Raw genomic sequence first — 24,210 nt, forward strand, 5'->3', positions numbered from 1 at the left:
AAACATTGCTAGCTTACGAGGAAAAACAATGTGAAGGAGTCATAAAAAGAATGTTCTTACATGAAAAAAATGTAATAGTGTGAAATGTTATTAGAAGACAAAGTCCGTTGCTGTGAGAAGAAAATTTTTTTGACGTGACAACTCCAAGAAATAACATCGTAATGAGGATAACGTTTGCACGGGCAACAACACAAACTCACAAGGAAAAACTCAATGTGATTTGAAGAAAAAGTCATTTTTCGTGAAAAATTAGTCCCCGAACTAACGTCACTTTTTAAAGAGAAAAGTGAAATTAATAACATCGTAACTTTTTGGCATATTCCGAGGACATTTGTACGAGTTGAAAAAAACATGTTGCATTTTAGAATAAAAAGTTAGATGTTAGTAGAATGTCGCATTTTATGCAAAAATTTATACTTTTTTTAAAATGAGAATAAATCATGTTACATGAAAAACTTGAGAATTTTACAAGTTTCCATGAAAATGCTTGTAACGTTGAAAGAACAGCATTCGATTTTTAGTGTCATAAAATATTCAGAGGATAAGTTTCCCGATATGTTAGTTAGAATGTCACGTTTTGACAAGAACGTATTAAAATAATTTATTTTATAACAAAAATAAGGTTGAATTTTGTATGTTTATGACAAAATGCTCATAACATTGCAAATATTTTTGCCGATTCAAGAAAAAACACGCAATATTCTGAGGTTTAGGTTGTATTTTAATGAGAATAGAAATGTTGCGAAAGTATTGTGATTTTATTTTTATTTTTTAAAAGTCGTCATAGTCATGCTCATAACATTGGAAGAACTGTATCAGATTTTTACCATTTAGTTCAGTTGACGACTATTTTGTACGTTTACCAGAAAATGCTGGTAAATGCTGGTTTTTACCGTTTCAAGAAAAATACGAAAAAGTTATTTAAAAAAAAAAGTCCTTTGTGATGAAGTGATGATATGATATAACCAGTCTAAGATTTATTTTTCAGAGAATAAAAAAGTTGTCATGTTGACAAGAATTCTAGGAGAAAAACCTAGCAGGGTCAGATTTTTAGCGTTTCAAGGAAAACATGAAATATTCTGTGGATAAAGTCACAAAATAAATTATTTTGTATTTAAATTTTATATTGTATTTAATTTTAAATTATTTAGTAAGAAAAAACACATTGTTATGAGGATAACAGCATTTTAGGAGAAAAATCTCGTGAAATGAGAAGTCACATTCATACAAGAAAATATTTACAATTTTGCAAAAAAATTTTTTACAAAGAAAAACGTTTTTATTGTATTTTTAGGTTAGTATTTTTCTTTTCACCGTGGGCCTAAAATAATCTGTAATAATGTCATAATAATAAAGACACTGTGGAATGTGGAAGAAGTTGATTTTGGCGTAACGGGTGCGTCTAATGACACGTTATGGTGCGTCTCATGACGCGGGACGGTATCGGGGAGAGAAGTAACGTGCGAGTCGGCTCTCAGAGTAAAACGCATGTTTGCAAGCCTGCTCAAGGTTGGAGGCTAAGTTGAACGTAAACGGCGCCCCTCCTGTCGAGCAGCAACAAACAAGTCTGATGGCTTTTTGATTTTCCTGCTAACGGCCGGGCCTTTGACGCCCTCCTTCACAGGAGCCTCCGCCCGGCCACGGCCAATGGCTGCCTTCCTTCCACCGTCCATGCGCACAATGGCCTTTAATGGCCCTCGGCAGGCGGCTGAATGGGGACGGGAGACTGTGACGCCCCCTCCACCCCCGCCCCATACAAAACCCATGCCGGACGAGCAACACGCAAACCAACCCAACCCCCGCCCTGCGCGCATGCAGCGGCCTTGTGTATTGCTGTGTGGGGATCACCAAAAAGTCTGGAGGACAAAACCTGAAAGACCAAGTAGGTGACACAGGCCCATTGTAGGGGGCACAGGCCCATCGTAGGGGGCACAAGCCCATCATAGGGGGCACAGGCCCATCGTAGGGGAAACCACAGGCCCATCGTAGGTGGCACCACAAGCCCATCGTAGGGGGAACAACCCAATCGTATGGGGCACCACAGGCCCATCGTAGGGGACACAGTTCCATCGTAGGGGGAACAGGCCCATCGTAGGGAGCACAAGCCCATTGTAGGTGACACCATGAGCCCATCGTAGGGGGCACAGGCCCATCGTAGGAGGGACAGGCCCATCGTAGGAGGCACAGGCCCATCGTAGGAGGCACAGGCCCATCGTAGGGGAAACCACAGGCCCATCGATGGGGGCCCAGGCCCATCGTAGGGGGAACAGGCCCATCGTAGGGAGCACAAGCTCATCGTAGGTGGCACCACAAGCCCATCGTAGGGGGCACAGGCCCATCGTAGGGGAAACCACAGGCACATCGTAGGGGACACAGGCCCATGGTAGGGAGCAAAGGCCCATGGTAGGGAGCAAAGGCCCATCGTAGGGGGCACAGGCCCATTGTAGGGGGCACAGGCCCATCGTAGGGGGAACAGGACCACCGTAGGTGGCACCACAAGCCCATTGTAGGGGGCACAGGCCCATCGTAGGGGAAACCACAGGCCCATCGTAGGGGGAACAGCCCAATCTTATGGGGCACCACGGGCCCATCGTAGGTGGCACAGGCCCATCGTAGGGGGCACAGGCCCATCGTAGGGGGAACAGTTAGCACAGTTATCTTGTTAGCACAGTTTGCACCTGTTCCACCAATACACGCCGCCTGAGCACAGCAGTCACGGCATCTGTAAAGCTGACCGTTACAGTATGTATGCAGTATTTGTACATACAGTATATACAATTTGTACATACTCCATGTAAAACATAACCTATCACCTTTATACATTATTTATTCATGTCCAAAAATATTTGTATATTTTTCCAAAATGTAAATAAAAACATCTACGTATACATTCATTTTTAAAATGTGTATATGTAGAGATTTGTAATTTATGTACTATATACTCAATGTGTGTGTCGGAAAAACTAATAAAAGATTTAAACTAAATTATTTGGGGGAAAATGTTTTTTATTTATTTATATTTTTATACATAAACTGTACCAAAAAATCTTGGAAACATAAATAAAATGTAAGAAAAAAAATCTACTGACGTATTTTAAAAATAGGTTTGAAAACCGAGTTTGAATGAAAGTATTTATGTAAAATGTCTGTATTAATGTAGTAAATTTTAGGGAATCATTTGTTTGTGCAAAACAATAACAAATAAATATAAACATGATAGAAAAATAGGTATGTTAATTTATTACTTGTAGAAAATGAAAATGCATAATATACTGCAGTTATGAAAAAATATTTATGGAAAGCTTTTTTTACAAGAATTTTTTTAAAGAAATTGAGTTTAGATTTTTTGTAAAAAATAAAATTGACAAAAAATGATTCATGTGATAAAAATAGCCCATATATAAAAAATGACTTATTATATGAGTGCATAATATACCGCAGTTATGAAAAAATATTGATGGAAAACTGATTTTTTTTCTTCAAGAAATTGAGATTAGATTTTTTATAAAAATAATTGGACAAAAAATGATTAATGTGATAAAAATGCCCATATAGTCAAAAAAAGACTTATTATATGAAAATGCATAATGTAACGCAGTTATGAAAAAATATTTATGGAAAACAGTTTTTTTTCTTCAAGAAATTGAGTTTAGATTTTTGTAAAAAAAAATTGACAAAAATGATGCATGTGATAAAAAAAATTCTCATATATTCAAAAAAGACTTATGAAGTAATGAAAAAATATTTATGGAAAACTGTTTTTTTTTCTTCAAGAAATTGAGTTTAGATTTTTTGTAAAAAGAAAATTGAACAACAAATGATTCATGAGATAAAAAATGCCCATATATTAAAAAAAGACTTGAAAATGCAAAATATACCGCAGTTATGAAAAAATATTTATGGAAAACTGTCTTTTTATAAGAAATTGAGTTTAGATTTTTTGTAATATTTGAAAAAAATGCCCATATATTAAAAAAAAAGACTTTATATGAAAATGCATAATATACCACAGTTATGAAAAAATATTTATGGAAAACTGTCTTCTTTTTTTGTAAAATTGTAAAAAATAAATTGGACAAAAAATTATTCATGTGCTAAAAAATACCTGTGTATTAAAAAATTACTTATTATATGAAAATGCATAATATACCACAGTTATCACAGTTATGAAAAAATATATATTTTTTAAAGAACTTGAGTAGATTTTTTTTGTTTAAAAAATGATTCATGTGATAAAAAAATCTCCATATATTCAAAAATACTTTTTATATTATTGATATATTTCATACTGCATTATTAGATCTATTTTTCTATTTTTTTAAGTAGATATTGATAACTGCATTACTGCTAACAGACGGCTAGTACTCTGTGTACAACATAAGATAATATTTTTTTCCAACCTTCTATCATTTTCTTCTGCATGAAATGTCAAATAAAAAAACCCAGGAGATCTTTGAGTAGTAATATTGACGTGGTAAAAAGTTTTATTAGTGATCCTTGGTCTGCATGTACAAATATCTATAAAAGGTGAACACTTTCACTCTTTTATGTACATTTTGCAGCAGGAGCGTCACTCGGGGGCCGACAAGAGGACAAACAGAGCGGCACAACACAAGATCGAGTCAAATTCACCAGCGACACATGGATCCGTTATATTGTCTTCCCGCCCCAAAAATATAGTCGCTTGGACTGTACACCCCCCCACCCCCTGGCAAACAGGCTGCATACATACATACATACATACATACGTACGGGAGGCAGGAGAACGAGCATCGCCATGTTCCAAACACAGTTACGGTCAAATCCATGCAACAGACATCATCAGGTACTTGCTAGATTGATATGGGTTTATAGATTCATATATGGACTTGAAATTGACTCAAAGTGCAGCTTATATCGACTGGGCGACACTGACGGCGATGCTAAAAACCTCGCTCTGAGGGGAGGTGGGATGGTAAATACGTCCCGGCTATCTTGCACGGAATGTGGTTCCGCCACAAGCTACGCATGACAAAACAAGGGAGGGCACCTGTTTTTCTGCTTATGTAGATGTACCCTATGTAAGTATGTGTGTGTGTGTGTGTGTCACATTCTTTGGAAACAGCTGCAAATAAGAACCAGGTGGAGGAGAGAGGAAGTGCAACTTATAAAGAGCTTAAAATTTAATTAAAAGAAAGAAAAAGGTCACAAAGAAGAAGCCAACATTACACAAGGGCCAATAAAAGCAGCATCCATCCATCACACGGAGGAAAGGGACCATTAGTGAAGGGCCAAAGAGAGAAACCATAATATATAGCAGATACTTTTTTTTAATCATCCGGGATCCTCCATTGGTCTGCATGCAGTGTGTGCGTGTGTGTGTGTGTGTGTGTGTGTGTAGCATTCACTTTGGGTGGCCCTGATAATGTAAGCTGGAGTCATCAAAGAGCGGGTTCTTCACCTCCATCTCGCCAGTCTGTGAAGGAGAACAAAGAACTTGGAGACTCAATCAATCTTTGGAGACACTGATTCCAACCATCTTCTAATACGTAACATGATGACCCCCACCGGTCCCCCCCAGACGGCCAGGAGAAATAATCCGACAGACAAAAGATGCACGGCTTGTTATGACCCCTCCTTCCTTTGCGCCTGTGTCCCCGTGTATACATTTTTCCCCAACACCGGCTCCCTGTGACATCTCAACGAGTCTTGTGAGAAGTTCTTCCTTATATGGGCGTGCCCGGGTACAAGGTTGGAATAAATGAATACATGAATAAATTAAAACAGAGCCTTTTGGCAATCCAAGGAACTCCAGCTGAATAGGTGCAGTTTCTGGAAGATCTAGAAAGCTCTCTGTGCAGGTTATTGTGTGGAGCTGCTCTATAGTCCACAACGCAATACAAATGGTCCAAAATGAGCATAATAGGTCGTCTTTAATATGAAGATTCGCCAACTGAAGAGTACCAGTTTATCAAATATGATATTTATTCTACTCTAATCCAGCAGTTCTATTATTATTATTATTACTATTATTAGAACTTTTGTTCTTTATAACATTATTATAACCTCTGCCCTAATATTAGAACTTTATTATTAGAACTTTGTCCTATTTTTAAAAATTTATTACAAACCTTGTGGTATTTTAGCATTATTGTTACATTATTATCAATTATTGTTTCCTATTATTATTATTATTATTATTATTATTATTACATGATTACGATCTTTGCCCTATGATTATAACTTGAGATTATTATTATCTTGGTTCTATTATTGTAACAATTTTTGAACTTTTGTATTATTATATTATTGTATATTATAACTTTGTCCTGTTATTATAACATAATGTCTTTTTAACACTTGTCTTTTTCTAAAAACATATATATTTTTTGTCTTTTTTTTTTTTTAAATCGAGTTGAGATTTTTTGTAAAAAAAAAAAAAAAAATTGGACAAAAAATGATGTATGTGAGAAAAAAAAATGAATGAACGGAAAAGCAGCAGCCATTGACGGCCAACTTGACCCTTTGACCTTTCCTAGAATGCGCGTGTACACGTGTGTGCATGCTCACCGGTGCAAGTCCAGGACATTCGTACACTGTGAAGTCTCCCGCCTCTTCTTCATCTGAGGTGACTTCGGCGTCAATGACTTTTTGTTGGGGTTTGTTACTAGAAGAAGAGGAAGAGGAGGAAGAGGAGGAAGATGTGTTGTCTAAGCGGTACTCCTACTGGTATTTGAAGATGAAAGTACTAAGAGGACACGTACTTCATGGAGAGCATCTGCTGTTTCTGATGTTGATAGTGGTACATCTGAGCACTTTGAGCCAGCGTCTTATCTCCCATCTGGAGACCGGGGGGAGGGGGGGGGGTACAAAAACTCTTCAACGGGACGTTTACTTACAAGTTTTTTTTATATTTAAAAAAATACGTACCGATTTACTAGCATCTGCGGCGGCGGTGACACCCGCTCCCCTGAAGGCGGGATAGTCCACCTTCTGAGTCAGACGTGATTCTTTCTGCAACCTGCAGGGGGCAGCCTGAGTTAGTTCAGGTTCTTGGTAAGGACTCCACAGCAGGGGGTGTCCAAAAGTGGGGCTAACTAATAAAGCACTGTACATATTTACATTCCTTGATCATGGGAGGGTTTGAATGACAACGAATGCTAACATGCTAGCATAATAGCTCCAAGTGTTTTATAAGTGCTCTGAAAATGATCAAAAGTTAAAGTATAACTTTGTGTGCATGCTAACATGCTAACATGAACATGCAAACACCCAGCATGATAGCGCTGTCTGCTTAAGTTCATATTCATGAAAATCGCAAAAAAAATGCTAATATGTTCATGTCATTTTAGTATAATTACGTTAGCATGCTAATGCCTAGCATGAGAGCGCTATTCATGAAAATACCCCAAAATGCTAATATACTCACACTAGAAGGCTAGCAATTCCAACATGCAAATCAGCATGTTTAACACCTAGCATAACAGTGTCTATCTATGTAAATGACTAAATGCTACAATTTACATGCTAACACCTAGCAGAATAGCACCAAGTGTTTTTATAAGTGCCTTCCTCTGAAAATGATAAAAATGTTAGAATGTGTCACAAAAAATGCTACATTTAGCACTTGTTCGGGACACACTATCATGCTAGTTGTTACCAACCACGCTCATGTTAGCATGTTAACACCAGCATGCTAACACCTGTGTCTACCTATGAAAATGTCTAGCAACGCTAACATTCTAACATGAGCATGGTAGCACCTAGCATGATAGTGCTAAGTGTTACCACGCTCATGTTAGCATGTTAACATCAGCATGCTAATACCTGTGTCTACCTATGAAAATGGCTAGCAACGCTAATGTTCTAACATGAGCATGGTAACACCTAGCATGATAGTGTGAGGTGTTACCACGCTCATGTTAGCATGTTAACATCAGCATGCTAACACCTGTGTCTACCTATGAAAAGGCTACCAATGCTAACATGAGCGTGGTAACACCTAGCCCTATCATGCTAGGTGTTACCACGCTCATGTTAGCATGTTAACATCAGCATGCTAACACCCGTGTCTACCTATGAAAATGGCTACCAATGCTAACAGTCTAACATGAGCATGGTAACACCTAGCATGACAGTGCTCGGTGTTACCATGCTCATGTTAGCATTAATGTAATCAGTTTTTCAAAATCCCATTTACAACAATTCCTGAATATTTCATCCAAATCCATTCCAAATCCATATATAAACACAAAGACATGGATGTTTTATTCAGCTAGCTTAGCATACATCCACTGAACTGTTTTCATAGCATCTTCCATCCACAAAATGTGTAGCAAATTCTCTCTGCGGCCCCCATTGGAAAAAGTTTGGATATCCGTGCTTTTCCAGAAAGTGGTCGGACTTACTTGATGTAGCAAATGGTCGCCAGGAGCAACGCCACGGTGCCGACTACCACAAACAGCGAGATGATGACTGAAAAATCCAACATAAAAAAACATTATTGACGCTCATCTATTTACGATCACTCGCATGGTAAGTACGCCATGCCAAGTTAAGCCAGATCTTGCAGCGAGCATCATACCATGCACTGTCTTCCATTGTGTGTCAACTGATCTATGAGTTGGTGAGCTACATGAATCGCATCATGCTAACATAGCGCTTCGGATTGAGTTTAGCGATGCATTGCAGCCAGCAGCATATCATACACTGTCTTTTAACGGGCATAAACGGGATATTTTTGTACACATTTTGGGCTCGCTACCGTTAAAAAATATAACAAACGACACTACCAAAACAAAGATCACATGACACTTTGTTCTCCGGGAGTTGAGCAAGGCATTGCAGTGAGCAGCATACCATGCACTGTCTTCCGTTGCGTGTCAACTGATCATATTGTGGCACATTTTGGGTCCAAATTCATCCAGAGTTGTCTGTACCTGCCTCAAAACAAACATCCATGACCTCCATAAATGAAATGATGCTAGCATAGTGCCTCAATTTTGCGTTTCTAAATGTTGGTGTCTTCCTTCTTCCTGTTTTTGCTCATATAGCAACAGCACATTTTTCACCCAAAATGGCTAACATTTTTTGAATAACGACAGCCCGACACTGAAAAGCGTACAAATATTTCATCCACAAGGACTCACTGATGACAATCCTGTCGTCCCCGTGAGTCACATCGATACGCGGCCCCGCTCGTCCCTCCACTCCGGTGCCCCCGGGCCGGGGGGTGGAGGTGTTGGAGGGACCCGCTCGGCCGGAGCCTGCGGTCGTGCCGTTCCGGCTCACGGCCGGGGAGCCATCTTGGCTGGACTGCCCCTCCTGCTCGGAGGCGTCTAGTTTCCTTCCGCCGCTCGGGGAGACGACTGGAGGAAAGACAAGACGAGGATGGAAAGAATGTCAAGGAGATGAAGGGAGAACCTGTTGGTTAAAGCTCTTCTTACCAGGAGGTTTCATCTGCGTTTTCGGTGCTTCGATGGCCGACACTTCTTGTTTTTCGATGTAAGAGTGAATAAAGTCGATCTCTTCATCCAGGTCTGGGTAGAAGGACGTTTTTGCTACGGGACAAGAGCGTACCATTTCATGTTTTAGGTGAAGTAGAAGTTTAAAAGTGAAGTAAAAAAGTGAGTTGTGTTAAACCAAGAGTTGTGGTGACTAAACCGTGTTAGCAAACATGAGGTGACAAGGCAAAGCTGCGGGTCTTGTTTGTTGGCTGAAAGGAAACAAAACGAAAGTGATGTTTAACAACCCTTCGGGCACATTCCTGTGGTACGGACCGGCTCTCCGGGGCAACTGAGCTCGGAAGTGTGTGTGTGTGTGTGTGTGTGGCCGGGGGTAGGAAGCACGGCATGGGGCGGGAGCAATCCGCTGAAACTGAGCTCGTAAGTGTGCTACGTTGACAATGGAAGCCAAAGCGGAGCTGATGGCGGCGTTCCTGTTGTAAAGCCAACCCCGGCAATAGATCATATTTAGCCACGACGCCAAAGCCACCAAAAGCCACGCGTCATCAGCACGTTCCTGACTGCCGTGTCGCTTTCTCCCGCCATCTGCCGCTGCTAAAGCGCGCTAATGCCGTAACGTGACGACACGCCAGCACTTTCACCGCTTGCTTTGTCTCGAGCCGGACCCCCCCAGCAGCACTCGGCGGCAGGTGTCTCGGAGGCGGGATATGCCATCTGTACCTAGCAGGTGGTTGGCTTCCAGCAGTGCATGGGAGGCGGGCTCTTCACAGAGTTTTCGCCAATCACCATAGTTGAATGCTGCTGCGTCGGGAACCTGAATAACTGTAATGCTATCCTAATACTGGAATCATAGTGGGAGGAATACCAGTGGAACATCGACCAATCGTGGCACAGCAGGGACCCCTACGCTCGTTAGAATATGATACCGTACCGCAGCAGTGACTGAAGAGTGGGCCTTATTTTGGTACCCGTTAGGACATTTGTTTTGGTTCTGTTTACGCTTTTTGACAGCGAAATTACAAAAAAAGGCCAAATAATCCACATTAACAAAAACAATCACTATTTTTGTATTCTTTTACAACTTTTGATAGTGGATTTTAGTACCCTTTCCAATTTTGAGAATGGTATTTCCCAAGAAAACCATGTTGAGTACTGAAAAGAACTTTTATTTTGGTAGCTTTCGTGACTTACGAATGATGGAAACGCAAAAAAAAAATACATAAACAACAAAAAAAACTATATTTTTGGTTCTGTTTCCAATTATCACCTTGTACTTCGGTACAAGGTGCATTATTCATTCATTCATTCATTCATTTTCTACCGCTTTTTCCTGTCTTGGGGCGAGAGGCGGGGTACACCCTGGACTGGTGGCCAGCCAATCACAGGGCACATATAGACAAACAACCATTCACACTCACATTCATACCTATGGACAATTTGGAGTCGCCAATTAACCTAGCATGTTTTTGGAATGTGGGAGGAAACCGGAGTACCCGGAGAAAACCCACGCATGCACGGGGAGAACATGCAAACTCCACACAGAGATGGAATTGAGGGTGGAATTGAACCCTGGTCTCCTAGCTGTGAGGTCTGCGCGCTAACCACTAGACCGCCGTGCCGAGGTGCATTATTAACAAAAAAAAAACCTTAAACTGTATTATGGAAAGCAGGAAGTGAACAAATGTAACAGTTACTGATTGTAAAAGTACCAGATGGAGGGGTAGGATTTAATAGGCTTTGCTTCTTCCTACTCCTTTCGGACATGTGGAACTGTGAACTGATTATGTGATGCATTCAATTGTAATCTGATGCATGTTCAAATGAAATTAAACCATTACCATTATGATTCTTACGGAATACTTCGGGCGGCCGTGACGGAGCCGCAGCGGACCCGGAGTGAGGCTGGGGGGGTAGTTTCAACAGCTGACCGGTATCGCTCTGTGCTGCTTGAATGCCGACTATGTGAAAGGGATTTTTTGGTGTAAATGTCATACAGTGTCTGCTGCCAATACTCGTTGTATTGTATGCTCTTGGGGGGGGGGGGGGGGGGGGGTGATGTGATTTGTGGATGAGTGGCTCTGTATGCGCGTCTGTTGTGATTTCCTGGCTTTTGTCATCGTGTCTGCTCGACCATTATGACGCTCAATTACGTTTTTGCTACTGCAGTTTGACGCACGCTATACTACAAAAAAAAAATATGTTGTCACCAGCTTGATAATGACCCTTAACCCCTTGAGAGTGGAAGCCGGTAGGGGCTCATCAAGTGGGGGGGGGGGGGGGGGGGGTACTACTCCAAACAAACACTAAACGTCTCAACAGGAGAGCCACTGACACGCATGTGTGCTGTTATCTTTTCCCACTCAAAAAACACTCACCTCTCTTCCTTACAAGCACCCCCCCACTTCCCCGCCCAAAGACATTACCCACACTGCCAACCACACACACGCACACAGACACACACAAAACCACCCTGTGGCACCGATGTCATTGTGAAACTGACTGCTTTAACGTCCTGCTTACTTCCTTCTTAATTCTTTCAAAGATGACAAAGGTTACTCAGAAATGGCAAAAGATGACACCAAAGAACCGCTAGAATCGCTTCTATCAATTGGACACCTGACATACGTATTAATTTAATACACGCATATTTAATTTAATTATTTCATTAAATTAAAAAACAAAAACTCAAGCAATATTTGTCGCCATTCAAAGAAAAGCACGTCAAGTCAATGTGGTGACTGTGTGTCACTTCAGGTTAACTCTGCCGCCCTCTCGTGGCCACTTATAGAAAACAGAAAAGACGGCAGGTTTGATTGGTGTACTCTTTCCTCAGTGCTTTGAAAAGGGGAAAAGGCGGCAGGTCATGAACGTCGCCTTCTCTTACGAATGAACTGACTTTGGAAGATTAAAAATATAATATACATTGTTTTCCAGGAAAATAGTCCGGTTGTCATCCTTGTCATCCTCAAATAATTCTTTTTTTTTTTTTTTAAAGAAAAGGTTTCAAATTTACTTACTTATTATTTTCGATTTATCACAACTTTGTTTTATTTTTATTTTTAAATAAAATGTAAAAATGTAAATGAACAAATTACTCAAATATATATTTTTATATTTTAATAAAAAAGAAAATAGAATAAAAAATATATGCACGCTTTGTGTTGCTTGTACAATTATTTTTTTACCACACGATGGTGCTGTTGCAGTCTGACACCACACAAAAAATAAAAAAAGAAATCAAACATTTAAAAAATAAAAATATTATTATACAATAAATAAACTAAAATATTGCTTAGTTATTATTCTACAAATATTAATTGCTGAATGGGACAAATGAAATCAATTATCATTTTTATATTTTTTTATAGCCAAAAAATACACATGAACAATGGTGACTTTTACTTTAAAAATATGTATTTTCATTTCAGGAATAATAAGAATTTTCCTAAATAGTCACTGAATGAACGTTCAATTGAATGATGAAATGAACGAACGGCTCTCCTGCGATCAAAGAGTGCTTGAGGCGATGCGTGCATGTTGCTTGTGTATTATGTAACACAATAAGACAATGACGCACGGCCACAAAAGATGGCAAACATTTGGAGTGGGGGGGGGGGTTAAAGTGCTCGTGGATGCGACACGGAGCAGCTTTGCCTTTGGTACTCATACATGTACGCTACATAATACATACACCACGCATACAAAGTACTTTAAGTGTACATTTTTACTGCACCTAAAAAGCGAACAAAGCTGCTGTTGACGGAACAAAGAACACGGCTTGGAGGCAAGGAGACAAGGAGACAAGGAGACACGGGGCTGTTTGCTGATGGAAGGACACTCCTCCATGTCAAATACACTCCGGTTTGCTTCATTAAAAAAAGCCGTCTACCTGCCCGTGTTTACTCAGCCTGCCCTACTTGCTGGTGGAGAAGATTGGTCAGTATTTGGAGCGTCAGAAAACTCGTTCACTCCTGAATCGCTGCCCCGAAAAGAGTGGAAAAGAATCAAAACATGCACGCCGACCGTGTGGCCTGTGCTATGGGTTTTCTGGAATGGAATGGAATGGAATGGAATAGCCTTTATTGTCATTATACAAGATGTACAATGAGATTGGAGAGCTTCTCCTTTCAGTGCAGTAGTCAAGTTAAAAAAAGTATACAAAAGTAGAGAAAAAGACAATTTAACAAGATATATACATTATTGCACAGGAGCAGACATATTGCAGATATATAAATTTTAGTGCAATGATAAATGGGTCATAGTGCAAATAATATATACAGATGAGTAAAGTCACATATGAGTGTATTGTATTGGGTTGTTAAATAAATAAATATGATTGAGGTAGTAACAGAGGCAGTGATGGAAATATTGCACATTTGCATTAAGCTAATGACCGGGTATGTTGTATGTCTGAGTTCAGGGTGGTGATGGCTCTTGGGAAGTACAAGTACACCACACGGTGGCGCTGTTACTGACCCGGGAAGTTGGACTCCAGGCAAGAAATTGGCTTGACACAAAGCCGGCGTAACATAACATAATATAACGCAACGCAACATAACGTTTAGTTGAATCCTCGCCGAAGAGGAGAGAGGAAAGAGGAGAGAGGAGAGAGGAGAGAGGAGAGAGGAGAGAGGAGAGAGGAGAGAGGAGAGAGGAGAGAGGAGAGAGGAGAGAGGAGAGAGGACAGTGGACAGTGGACAGTGGACAGTGGACAGAGGAGACAGAGGACAGAGGACAGAGGACAGAGGACAGAGGACAGAGGACAGAGGACAGAGGACAGAGGAGAGAGGACAGTGGACAGAGGAGACAGGAGACAGGAGAGAGGACACAGGACAAAGGAGAGAGGAGAGAGGAGAGAGGACAGAGGACAGAGGAGAGAGGAGAGAGGAGAGAGGAGAGAGGAGAGAGGAGAGAGGAGAGAGGAGAGAGGAGAGAGGAGAGAGGACAGTGGACAGAGGAGACAGGAGACAGGAGAGAGGACACAGGACAAAGGAGAGAGGAAAGAGGAGAGAGGACAGAGGACAGAGGAGAGAGGACAGAGGACAGAGGAGAGAGGAGAGAGGAGAGAGGAGAGAGGAGAGAGGAGAGAGGAGAGAGGAGAGAGGAGAGAGGAGAGAGGAGAGAGGAGAGAGGAGAGAGGAGAGAGGAGAGAGGAGAGAGGAGAGAGGAGAGAGGAGAGAGGAGAGAGGAGATTGGACAGAGGAGAGAGGACAGTGGAGAGAGGAGACAGGAGAGAGGAGAGAGGAGAGAGGAGAGAGGAGAGAGGACAGAGGACAGGACAGAGGAGACAGGAGAGAGGAGAGAGGACAGGGACAGAGGAGAGAGGACAGAGGACAGAGGACAGAGGACAGAGGACAGAGGAGAGAGGAGAGAGGAGAGAGGAGAGAGGAGAGAGGAGAGAGGAGAGAGGAGAGAGGAGAGACTACTCTCCTAGTAGTGCAGCTTTGTTCTTGTTTTTCCCCCTTTTTATGATTTTTTGTTTCTTGTTTAATTCCATTTTTGGAATGTGCCGTGGGCCGGGAATGTCGTTGGGGGCGGCGCCATGACACTCAACGTGAACGTAACGTGAATGTAACGTAACGTGAACGTAACACGGTGTTTAGTTGAATCCTCACCGAAGAGGAGAGAGGATAGAGGACAAAGGACAAAGGACAGAGGACAGAGGCGAGACTACTTTCCTAGTAGTGCAGCTTTGTTCTTGTAAAATGACAACAGGTTTTTCCCCGTTTCTTGTATAATTCCATTTTTGGAATGTGCCGTGGGCCGGGAATGTCGTTGGGGGCGGCGCCATGACACTCATGCCACACTTCCACGGTCCAGTGGGACTTGTAGTGTGGAAAATAGGCTAATGAAGGGAAGTATTTGCTCGGCATTAATGAGTGTGGATGAGGTGTGTCTGGCAGGGAGGACGGGAGGAAGAAGTCGGATCTCCCTTCCTAAAAAGGTTGCAGCTGACAAATGAGACGTTGTGCTGCCTGTAAATGTCAAGCTAGTCTCTTGGCTAGCCAGACAAACGTGGTCGGGCGAGACAGCCAACCCGTTTAAGCCGCTAATTGTCTCCTTACTTTAATCGGGGTTGTCCATCCAGTTATGTGTGTGTGGGGGGAAGGGGGGGGGGGTGTCAGATGCATACGCATCCTGCCTTTCAAAATAAGGCAAAACACTCCAGTTCACTTAATGTGTGTATACATGTATACATGTATATACGTGTATATGTGTATACATGTATTTGTGTATACGTGCACAAGTGTATTTGTGTATACGTGTATCTGTGTATATGTGCATATGTGTATACATGTATATGTGTATTTGTGTATACGTGTATCTGTGTATATGTGCATATGTGTATACATGTATATGTGTATTTGTGTATACGTGTATCTGTGTATATGTGCATATGTGTATACATGTATATGTGTATTTGTGTATACGTGTATCTGTGTATATGTGCATATGTGTATACATGTATATGTGTATCTGTGTATATGTGCATATGTTTATTTGTGTATACGTGTATGTGTATATGTGCATAAGTGTATTTGTGTATACGTGCATATGTGTATATGTGCATAAGTGTATTTGTGTATATGTGCATATGTGTATACATGTATACGTGTATGTGTATATGTGCATAAGTGTATTTGTGTATTTGTGTATACGTGTATTTGTGTATACATGCATAAGTGTATTTGTGTATACGTGTATATGTGTATTTGTGTATACATGTATTTGTGTATTTGTGTATACATGTATTTGTGTATGTGCGTGTGCAATTGTAGCCATTTTATGTACATTTTTACTTTGTTTTATACTTTTTCATATTTTATAAAGTCATATGCATATTTGTAAAATAAATATATTGCTCTTACATATACTATAAATATACATTTGTATGATTTTTTTTTACATAATAAAAATAATTTATTCATGGAGGCCACCACAAGTCAATTTGGACCGCCACAGATCAAATCGGTGTGGCGTTACTTGCCCATTTAAAACGGACATATTTATATAGAAATCTAAATGTACATGCAATACACTATATATATATATATATACACTATATATATAATGCAGTATAAACACATGGATATTAGGTATATATTTAATCATTTTAAAAAATGATATATTTGAATTCATTTGTGAAGGCCGCCACCAATGGATTTGGCGTTCCCTCGATAAAGCCATTATAACGGGACTAACGGGACGACTGTGAATGTACAGAAGTTGACACCGCCTTTTTAGCCACGAGATACTCCACAGACTTGAATTCTTTCTGAGACTCGGACATGGAAGCGCGTACGGCCCCTCCCACGCCGCGACCCCTCATGACACTGACATGCAGTACATACACGTTGCTTACCGTGTTGGTGGTATCGCTTCCTGACCACGCAGCGTCCCATCTCGTTCTCCACCAGGGGGGTCAGGCAGTGTCCGCAGACGGTGAGGCCGGGCTTGCACAGCTGGCGTCCTTCTTTGGCACAGTCCAGGTTCGGGCACCTTTTGCCAGCTGCGGGCGACACAGCGACACTTTGGTTACGGCGTTTCCACACATGACAACAACAACACAATCAATGCAGCTTTCGTCTTTCTAAGACAAAAAGCCGAACAAATACAAGAAAACAGTATTAATCAAAGTTGAGAAAATGATTGATCCATTCAATTTTTTCCATAAATTAATGAATCACTTTGTTTGGATTCATATTTTTTTAATTATTCAAAAAAGATGCAATTAATTGTAAAAATAAATGTTTAACAAATTCAATTACAATTACGATCTATATGTGCCCTGTGATTGGCTGGCCACCAGTCCAGGGTGTACCCCGCCTCTCGCCCGAAGACAGCTGGGATAGGCTCCAGCACCCCCCGCGACCCTCGTGAGGATAAGCGGTAGAAAATGAATGAATGAATGAATGAGATGAACTAAAAGAATGACTCTCAATAAACCTTGTGAAGTATTAAGGAAAACGAAGAAATCCAATGTTTCAATATTATAATAAAAAGTGAATGAATGTCATAAAATAAAGATTACTAATACTAGTCTTTTTAATATTTCTATATTACAAAATTTGGATTTAATGATTTTTATTAATTTAATTAGTAGCTGTAGTAATTATTTAATATTTTTATACTATTTAATTCTTACTTCATGATTGTTTATTTTATTAGTAGTTGTATTAGTTATTTAATATGTTTTATATTTTCATTTTTATTTCATGATTTTTTGTTTAATTTGTAGTTTCATTAGTCATTTAATATTTTCATTTTAATTTCATTATTTTTATTTAATTAGTATTATAAGTTAATATTAATATTTTTTTAGATTTTAATATTTATTTTATTATTCTTTTTATTTAATTAGTAATCAGTAATTTTATTAGTTATTTAATATTTTTTATATTTTCATTTTTATTTCATGATTTTTTGTTTAATTTGTAGTTTCATTAGTCATTTAATATTTTCATTTTAATTTCATTATTTTTATTTAATTAGTATTATAAGTTAATATTAATATTTTTTTAGATTCTTTTTATTTAATTAGTAATCAGTAATTTTATTAGTTATTTAATATTTTTTATATTATAAATTTTTGATTTCATTATTTCTTTTTATTAAATTACTGTATTAGTTATTTAATATTTTTATACTACTTAATTCTTAATTTGTGATTGTTAATTTTATTAGTAGTGGTATTAGTTACTTAATACTTTTTACATTTTAATTATTTCATGTTTTTTTAATTTGTGGTTTTGTTATGTAATAGTAGTTTATATTATTATAAAATTTATATTATTAATTTATATTATTACATTTGTATTTCATGTTTTGTAAATAAAACTAAAAGTTGTATTAATTATTTAATCTTTTTCATATTTTCATTTTTATTTCATGATTTTAAAAAAATTGAATTAATAGTTGTATCAATTATTTAATATTTTTTACATTTTATAATTTCTTTTTTATGGAATTGGAACATCCCAATGCAGATCAATTGTGTCTGAATGAGCACCATCTAAATGTCCGATTGCTTATGTCACTTTCTTCTTTAGACAGCAAACAGCTTGATTATAAAACAACAGCGCCCCCCCTGGTTGCAGCCAAGGGGTGCGCCCCATTTCGTCGAGGCGTTCATCAACAAGAAATTGCGTTATTAATGAACAGGAGTTCAGAACATTCAAAAAGCAGCCAAGATGATATGATATGAGGAAATGGCTTCCATCCGTGCCTCGCATGAAGCTGCACCACTAAAATGCGGGGGCAAGAAGTGGGTCAGGGCTTTTGCAGCAGGTGTTGTCGCACCGTCGGAGCCGATTACAAAGCCGGCAGGAGGGCACATCAAAGGTAATGGCATCACAGACGGAGAAGGAGAAAAGGTCGGGAAGGAGCAGGTGATCCCAGAACGGCGATGAAACGCGGAAAAGGTCGGGATGTCATTCTGTCAGAGTACGCTTTTATTGCACTGCGCTCCAAAGCTTTGATTTTTTACATAAGAGGAGCATATCAGTCGCTCAGGAGGCAAGATGGCGGGAGGAGAGACTGGAGTGACCTCCATGGCAACCGTGTGAGCAAAGATGGGAGATACTGAGGGAGCAGATGTGCCGGAGGTGGACGCGTGCTGCAACCATGACGCTTGGATTTGCTTCCTGCTTTTTTTTTTTAATTGATTATTATCCTCCATTTGCTGGCGTACGCATTTAAAATGTGCAACTATTACCTTTTATTGTGTTCTACTTCCTGTCTACCTTTTTATGATACAGACTTATTACTTATTTCCATGAATACAAGTCAGAATAAAGTCAAAATACGAAAAAAAGCAGTAATCTAAAAGGTCGTAATTATACAGTACTGTAATTATACAATACAAAAATAATCCTGCAATATCCCAAATCATCTTAGTAACACAACGTGTAAATATTCAATAAAAAATTATTTGTTTTTTCAAAGTGATATTATGAGAAACAAAACAACAAATAAAGTGAAATAAAGTAAAATATTACGGGAATAAAGTCATAATTTGAAATTTTTTTGGAAAAAAAAACAAGAAACAATTGAAAAAAAAATGCTCTAATTTTACAAATTTTATAAGAATAAAGTCAAAATGTTATGGGGAAAAAGTAGCATTCTAAATGAGAATTTCACAAGAATAAAAATTTTAGTAGCAGAACAAACAAAAGAAATAAAGATGGAATATTTGGAAAATTAAGTTGGGGAAAAAGTTACAATATTATGGGAATAAATTCAAAATAAAATCTGGGGGAAAAATACTACTAATAATACTAACAAGAGGCTTTTTCACATACTTCACATTGGAATAAATATACCTTATTAGCATATTGCTTTACAAAATGTGAAATATGAAAGTGACCCTTTGTGGCCACCCACTGCAAAAACTTATCGTGAAATCTGAGTGGAAGAACATCCGACATGCCGCGTGTTTACTTCCTGATTGGCTCGCTACAAATGGTTGGCTGGCAGTCAAGTCTGCAATTCATTGCTGTCATGTAACGACCGGAGCTCCACATAAAGCTGTCTGGTCCTCCATCCCATCGTCTGTCCCTTCATGGCGACTCCTATAATTGTAGTACGAATGTAGTATTCTGGTGTTAAACCATACCAAAGGTTCAGATAATGAGGTTTGCGCATTTGGAAGTGAGTCCTGAAGGAAGTTTGGGATGGGTGGTAAAACTGTTCCTTTGTGATGTCACAGATGGGCAGACTTCCTTATATGGTTCATAGTTGGGAAGCACTTTGGGGCATTCCTGGAGGCGGGCCGTGGGTGGAATAAATTAAAGCAGACTGTTTTGGCAGGAAGCAAAAATCCAAGAAAATACAGCTAAATGGGTTCAGATTCTGGAAGATCTAGAAAGTTTTCAGTGCGGGTTAGTCCACAACTCAATACAAAGGGTAGAAAAAAATTTGCATAATAGGACTCCTTTAACTTCATTTAACTTTACTTAACTATTTTTTATTTTTTCCCCACTATATTCCCATAATATTATAACTTTGCCCAACCAAATTTTCCAAAAATTACACTGTATTTTGATTGTTTTTAATAATATTATGACTTAAAAAAAGACTAAATAAGAAAAAATATTAATTATTTTCTTTCACATTTCATCTCCATGCTAGTAAATTGACATTTTTTCCCATAATATTAAAAATTTTGTCTTGTAAAATTGCAACTTTCCTTCTCGTTAGAATACAATTGTTTTTCTCTCAATATTTTTACTTTTTTCTTGGATTGTTTTCCCATTTGTACTGTTTTTTTCCCACCCAATTTCCTTCCTTTAATTATGAATTTATTCCCATAATATTTTGACTTTATTGTTGTAAATATTTTTCACACCCTAATTTTCCAAAAATGAAATTACTTTATTGTTTTGTTTCACACATTACTTTTTGTATTTAATATTTCAACTTATTTCAACAAAACCGATGTTATTTTTCCTCACAACTTGGGTCATACGGTGCATGAGTGGTTAGCATGTGGGCGAAATCGGGAAGACCCGGGTTCAATTGGCGACTCCAAATGAATGAATGTGAGTGTGAATGGTATGTTTGTCTATATGTGGCCTGTGATTGGCTGGCCACCAGTCCAGGGTGTACCCCGCCTCTTGCCCCAAGACAGCTGGGATAGGCTCCAGCAGACCCCCACGAACCCATTGAGGATAAGCGGCATAGAAACTGGGTGGATGGAATATTACAACTTAATTCTTGTAAAATTACAAATTTCTCGTTACATTTTTTTTTGTTAATATTTTCACTCAATTATTGTAAAAATACTGCAGATTTTCCCATTTTTTATGGTATTGATTTTATTCTTGTTTTCCTGATACTTCATCGTTTTAGAATGTGGTGCCAGTGATACTTGGTGATGGCGGTATTTGTTGGGTCTCACTTTACCACAAAGTACACAAAAATACCGCAGTTGCTGAGGAGGCAAAGAAGAACTAATGGATAGTGGTTAGCGTTAGCTACTCATTAACTACTGTTACTTTGAGTACCTCGTGGTAAAATAAAAAAAAAACAAAAAAACAATAACAAAAAAATAACAAAAATTAAAAATAATAAAATAAAAAACAAACAAAAACAAACAAAAATAACAAACAAAAAAATTATAATAAAAAAAATCCAAAAATTGTTACAACTATAATGATGAAAATGGTAATATTAATGATGATTATAATAATGGTGATAATAATAACAATAATAATGGTAATATTGATAAAGATTATAACAATAATGATAATAATGATAATAACAATAATAATATTACAATGATAATAACAACAGGGGAAAACAAGACTGTGGCATGAACATGATTATATCTTGCAGAAAGGGGTAGGCATTTCATTTCATATATTTGCCCCCCCCCCAAAAAAGCATTAGCGTTGGTTTGAAACAGGACAGGAGCCAAGTTTACGGCGGATCCTCAACATTTAGAGCGTTCTGGTGTAACATCGCTGCATCTATTTTTCACTCGCGTCTCACTTCCTGCTGTCACGTCTTACTTCCTGCTCAGGAAAGCTTACACTTCCTTCAGCGCTGCAACCCTGATGCTCGGAGAAAGGGTGTCAGGTGATGACTCAAAGCTACGCCAGGGCGTGGACTAATCATGGCGTTAAACATTTAACTGACAATAACTCAGCTGAGTCCCAGGTTTAATTAAAGTGGAAAAACCTGGAAGTGACTATTATCGGAATGCTGCGGTTCAGCACCTAAAAATAGACGTTATTATTAAGCAGATATGCGGGCATAATACACGTGCATGTGCTTGGTCAGCTACGAACACAAAGATTAGATGTGGATGTTTGGTTCAGATAACCCAGCATGTCTTCTTAGCATCGTTAATGCACAAAATACTGATAATGACGTGGCTTATGACTTATAATAAATATATTCATTAAAAAAAACATGCTGTTTCATGGCTAAATATAACCTACTACATTAACAATTACTGTCTTTTCTGGACTATAAGTCACACTTTTTTTCATAGGTTGGCTGTTCCTGTGACTTATACTCCAGAGCGACTTATAAATGAAAAAACTGTTTATGTTACGTAATTTATAAATTTTTTGTGTAGCTGAATAACAATATGTTAGCATAGCATATATAGCATATCTTACACCTACTCAGCCTGTTCTCTATTCTTTTATTGTTAGAACTCCAAGAGGATGTAATGTCTGTTTTGGTCAAGTAGTTTGGAAAATAAATTACCCGCAAAAAATGCTTATACTCCAGTGCGATTTATGTATGTTTTTATCTACCTTATCTTTTCTAATTATGCATTTTTGGGATTGTGACACTTATACTCTGGAGTGACTTATAGTCCAGAAAATACGGAATTCACATTTAAATAAAATCTACGTACTTTTGGCCTAAAGTTAGCAATTTAATGCATGAAAATGGCTAAATAAAGTAAAATGCTAATACAAGGCATTCAGAAGATGCATTCAAAGACATTATAAAAAAATAATAATAAATAAAATTAAAAAAAGTGGTTAGCGCGCAGACGTCAGAGCTAGGAGACCAGGGTTCAATTCCACCCTCGGCCATCTCTGTGTGGAGTTTGCATGTTCTCCCCGTGCATGCGTGCATTTTCTCCGGGTACTCCGGTTTCCTCCCACATTCCAAAAACATGCTAGGTTAATTGGCCACTCCAAATTGTCCATAGGTATGAATGTGAGTGTGAATGGTTGTTTGTCTATATGTGCCCTGTGATTGGCTGGCCACCAGTCCAGGGTGTACCCTGCCTCTCGCCCAAAGACAGCTGGGATAGGCTCCAGCACCCCCCGCGATCCTCGTGAGGAAAAGCGGTAGAAAATGAATGAATGAATGAATACTAGGGGTGCTCCAATAGATCGCCCCCGATCGGTATTTTGATTATTATTATTTATTTTTGGGACTTCCTGTCTTTGTGAGTGATATAAGCTTTGCACCCTGCTAAACGCGCCCCAAAAATGCCTGACGCGAGTGGTGCTTTAAAAAGCTTTAGATTGATGTGGCATTTGGGGGGGGGGGGGGACGACTGGCGATGCGATCATCCGTCAGGCAGCGGCTATAAAGCCCTGTTCCCCTGTACTTGCAAGTGTGTGACTATAGGGGTGTTATTTCATGTCCTGGAGGGCTCTAATAATGCTCAAAGAAGAGGGTTCTCTATGCTCCTACTACAAAACATTCCATTTCTAAATAAGGAATGGTAAATATGGAGCCAGCATAACTAAGAATAACACAAAGATTTGTCATTGAAGCAGACGTACTTTGATCACATGCGTCACAAATAAATTGCAGTGCACTAAAAAAAACAGAAGACACTGAAAGAACACGGCTGCAGACGCCGCAGTGACAGCGAATGTCAGGTCTTCATTGGAGGTGGTGGCCCTGCGTCAAAGCCCCCACTCCCCCCCACCTCCTGCATCCACCCCCGCTGCGCTCCGGCTAAATGAAAACACTCAATCAGGGAGAGAAGGGGAGGAAAGCAAACAGCCAGGAAAGGAGAGAGCAAGTCTGCTGATGGCCACCGTGTGAAAACAACATTACGCAACTCTCCCTGCAGAGAACAGGACTTCTTCTTCATCTGCTGCTGTTGCCAGGCGTCTGTGTGTGCAAAGCTCTGCTAAGAAGCAACAAAGACGCAAACCATGCAAGCTTTTGTGTCCCCGTTCTAGTCGGTCGGACGGCCTCGGCCCAAGAAACGCGGGGAGGAAGCGCCAGAAGGGAAACGAGATGTCCACGTCCTCCATTGTGTTGATTTCCTGAGGTTCTG

The 24,210-nt window shown here is 39.2% G+C and overlaps 1 protein-coding gene across 1 annotated transcript in view; it reads right to left on the bottom strand.

Moving 5' to 3' along the window:
• Positions 1-4,461: 4,461 nt before the first annotated feature.
• Positions 4,462-24,210, bottom strand: part of npdc1a (neural proliferation, differentiation and control, 1a) — a 28,799-nt gene continuing 9,050 nt past the window's right edge. Inside the window, exons 2-9 of the mRNA XM_058056940.1 lie at positions 16,807-16,953; positions 9,426-9,539; positions 9,129-9,347; positions 8,388-8,454; positions 6,910-7,000; positions 6,744-6,820; positions 6,550-6,646; positions 4,462-5,455 (exon numbers count right to left, since the gene is read on the bottom strand). Of these exons, the coding sequence (XP_057912923.1) occupies positions 5,384-5,455; positions 6,550-6,646; positions 6,744-6,820; positions 6,910-7,000; positions 8,388-8,454; positions 9,129-9,347; positions 9,426-9,539; positions 16,807-16,953 (884 nt within the window). The 3' untranslated portion in view covers positions 4,462-5,383. The remainder of the gene's footprint in view (positions 5,456-6,549; positions 6,647-6,743; positions 6,821-6,909; positions 7,001-8,387; positions 8,455-9,128; positions 9,348-9,425; positions 9,540-16,806; positions 16,954-24,210) is intronic.

This window comes from Doryrhamphus excisus, chromosome 19 (genome assembly GCF_030265055.1).
Source record: "Doryrhamphus excisus isolate RoL2022-K1 chromosome 19, RoL_Dexc_1.0, whole genome shotgun sequence".
NCBI classification, from domain to species: domain Eukaryota; kingdom Metazoa; phylum Chordata; class Actinopteri; order Syngnathiformes; family Syngnathidae; genus Doryrhamphus; species Doryrhamphus excisus.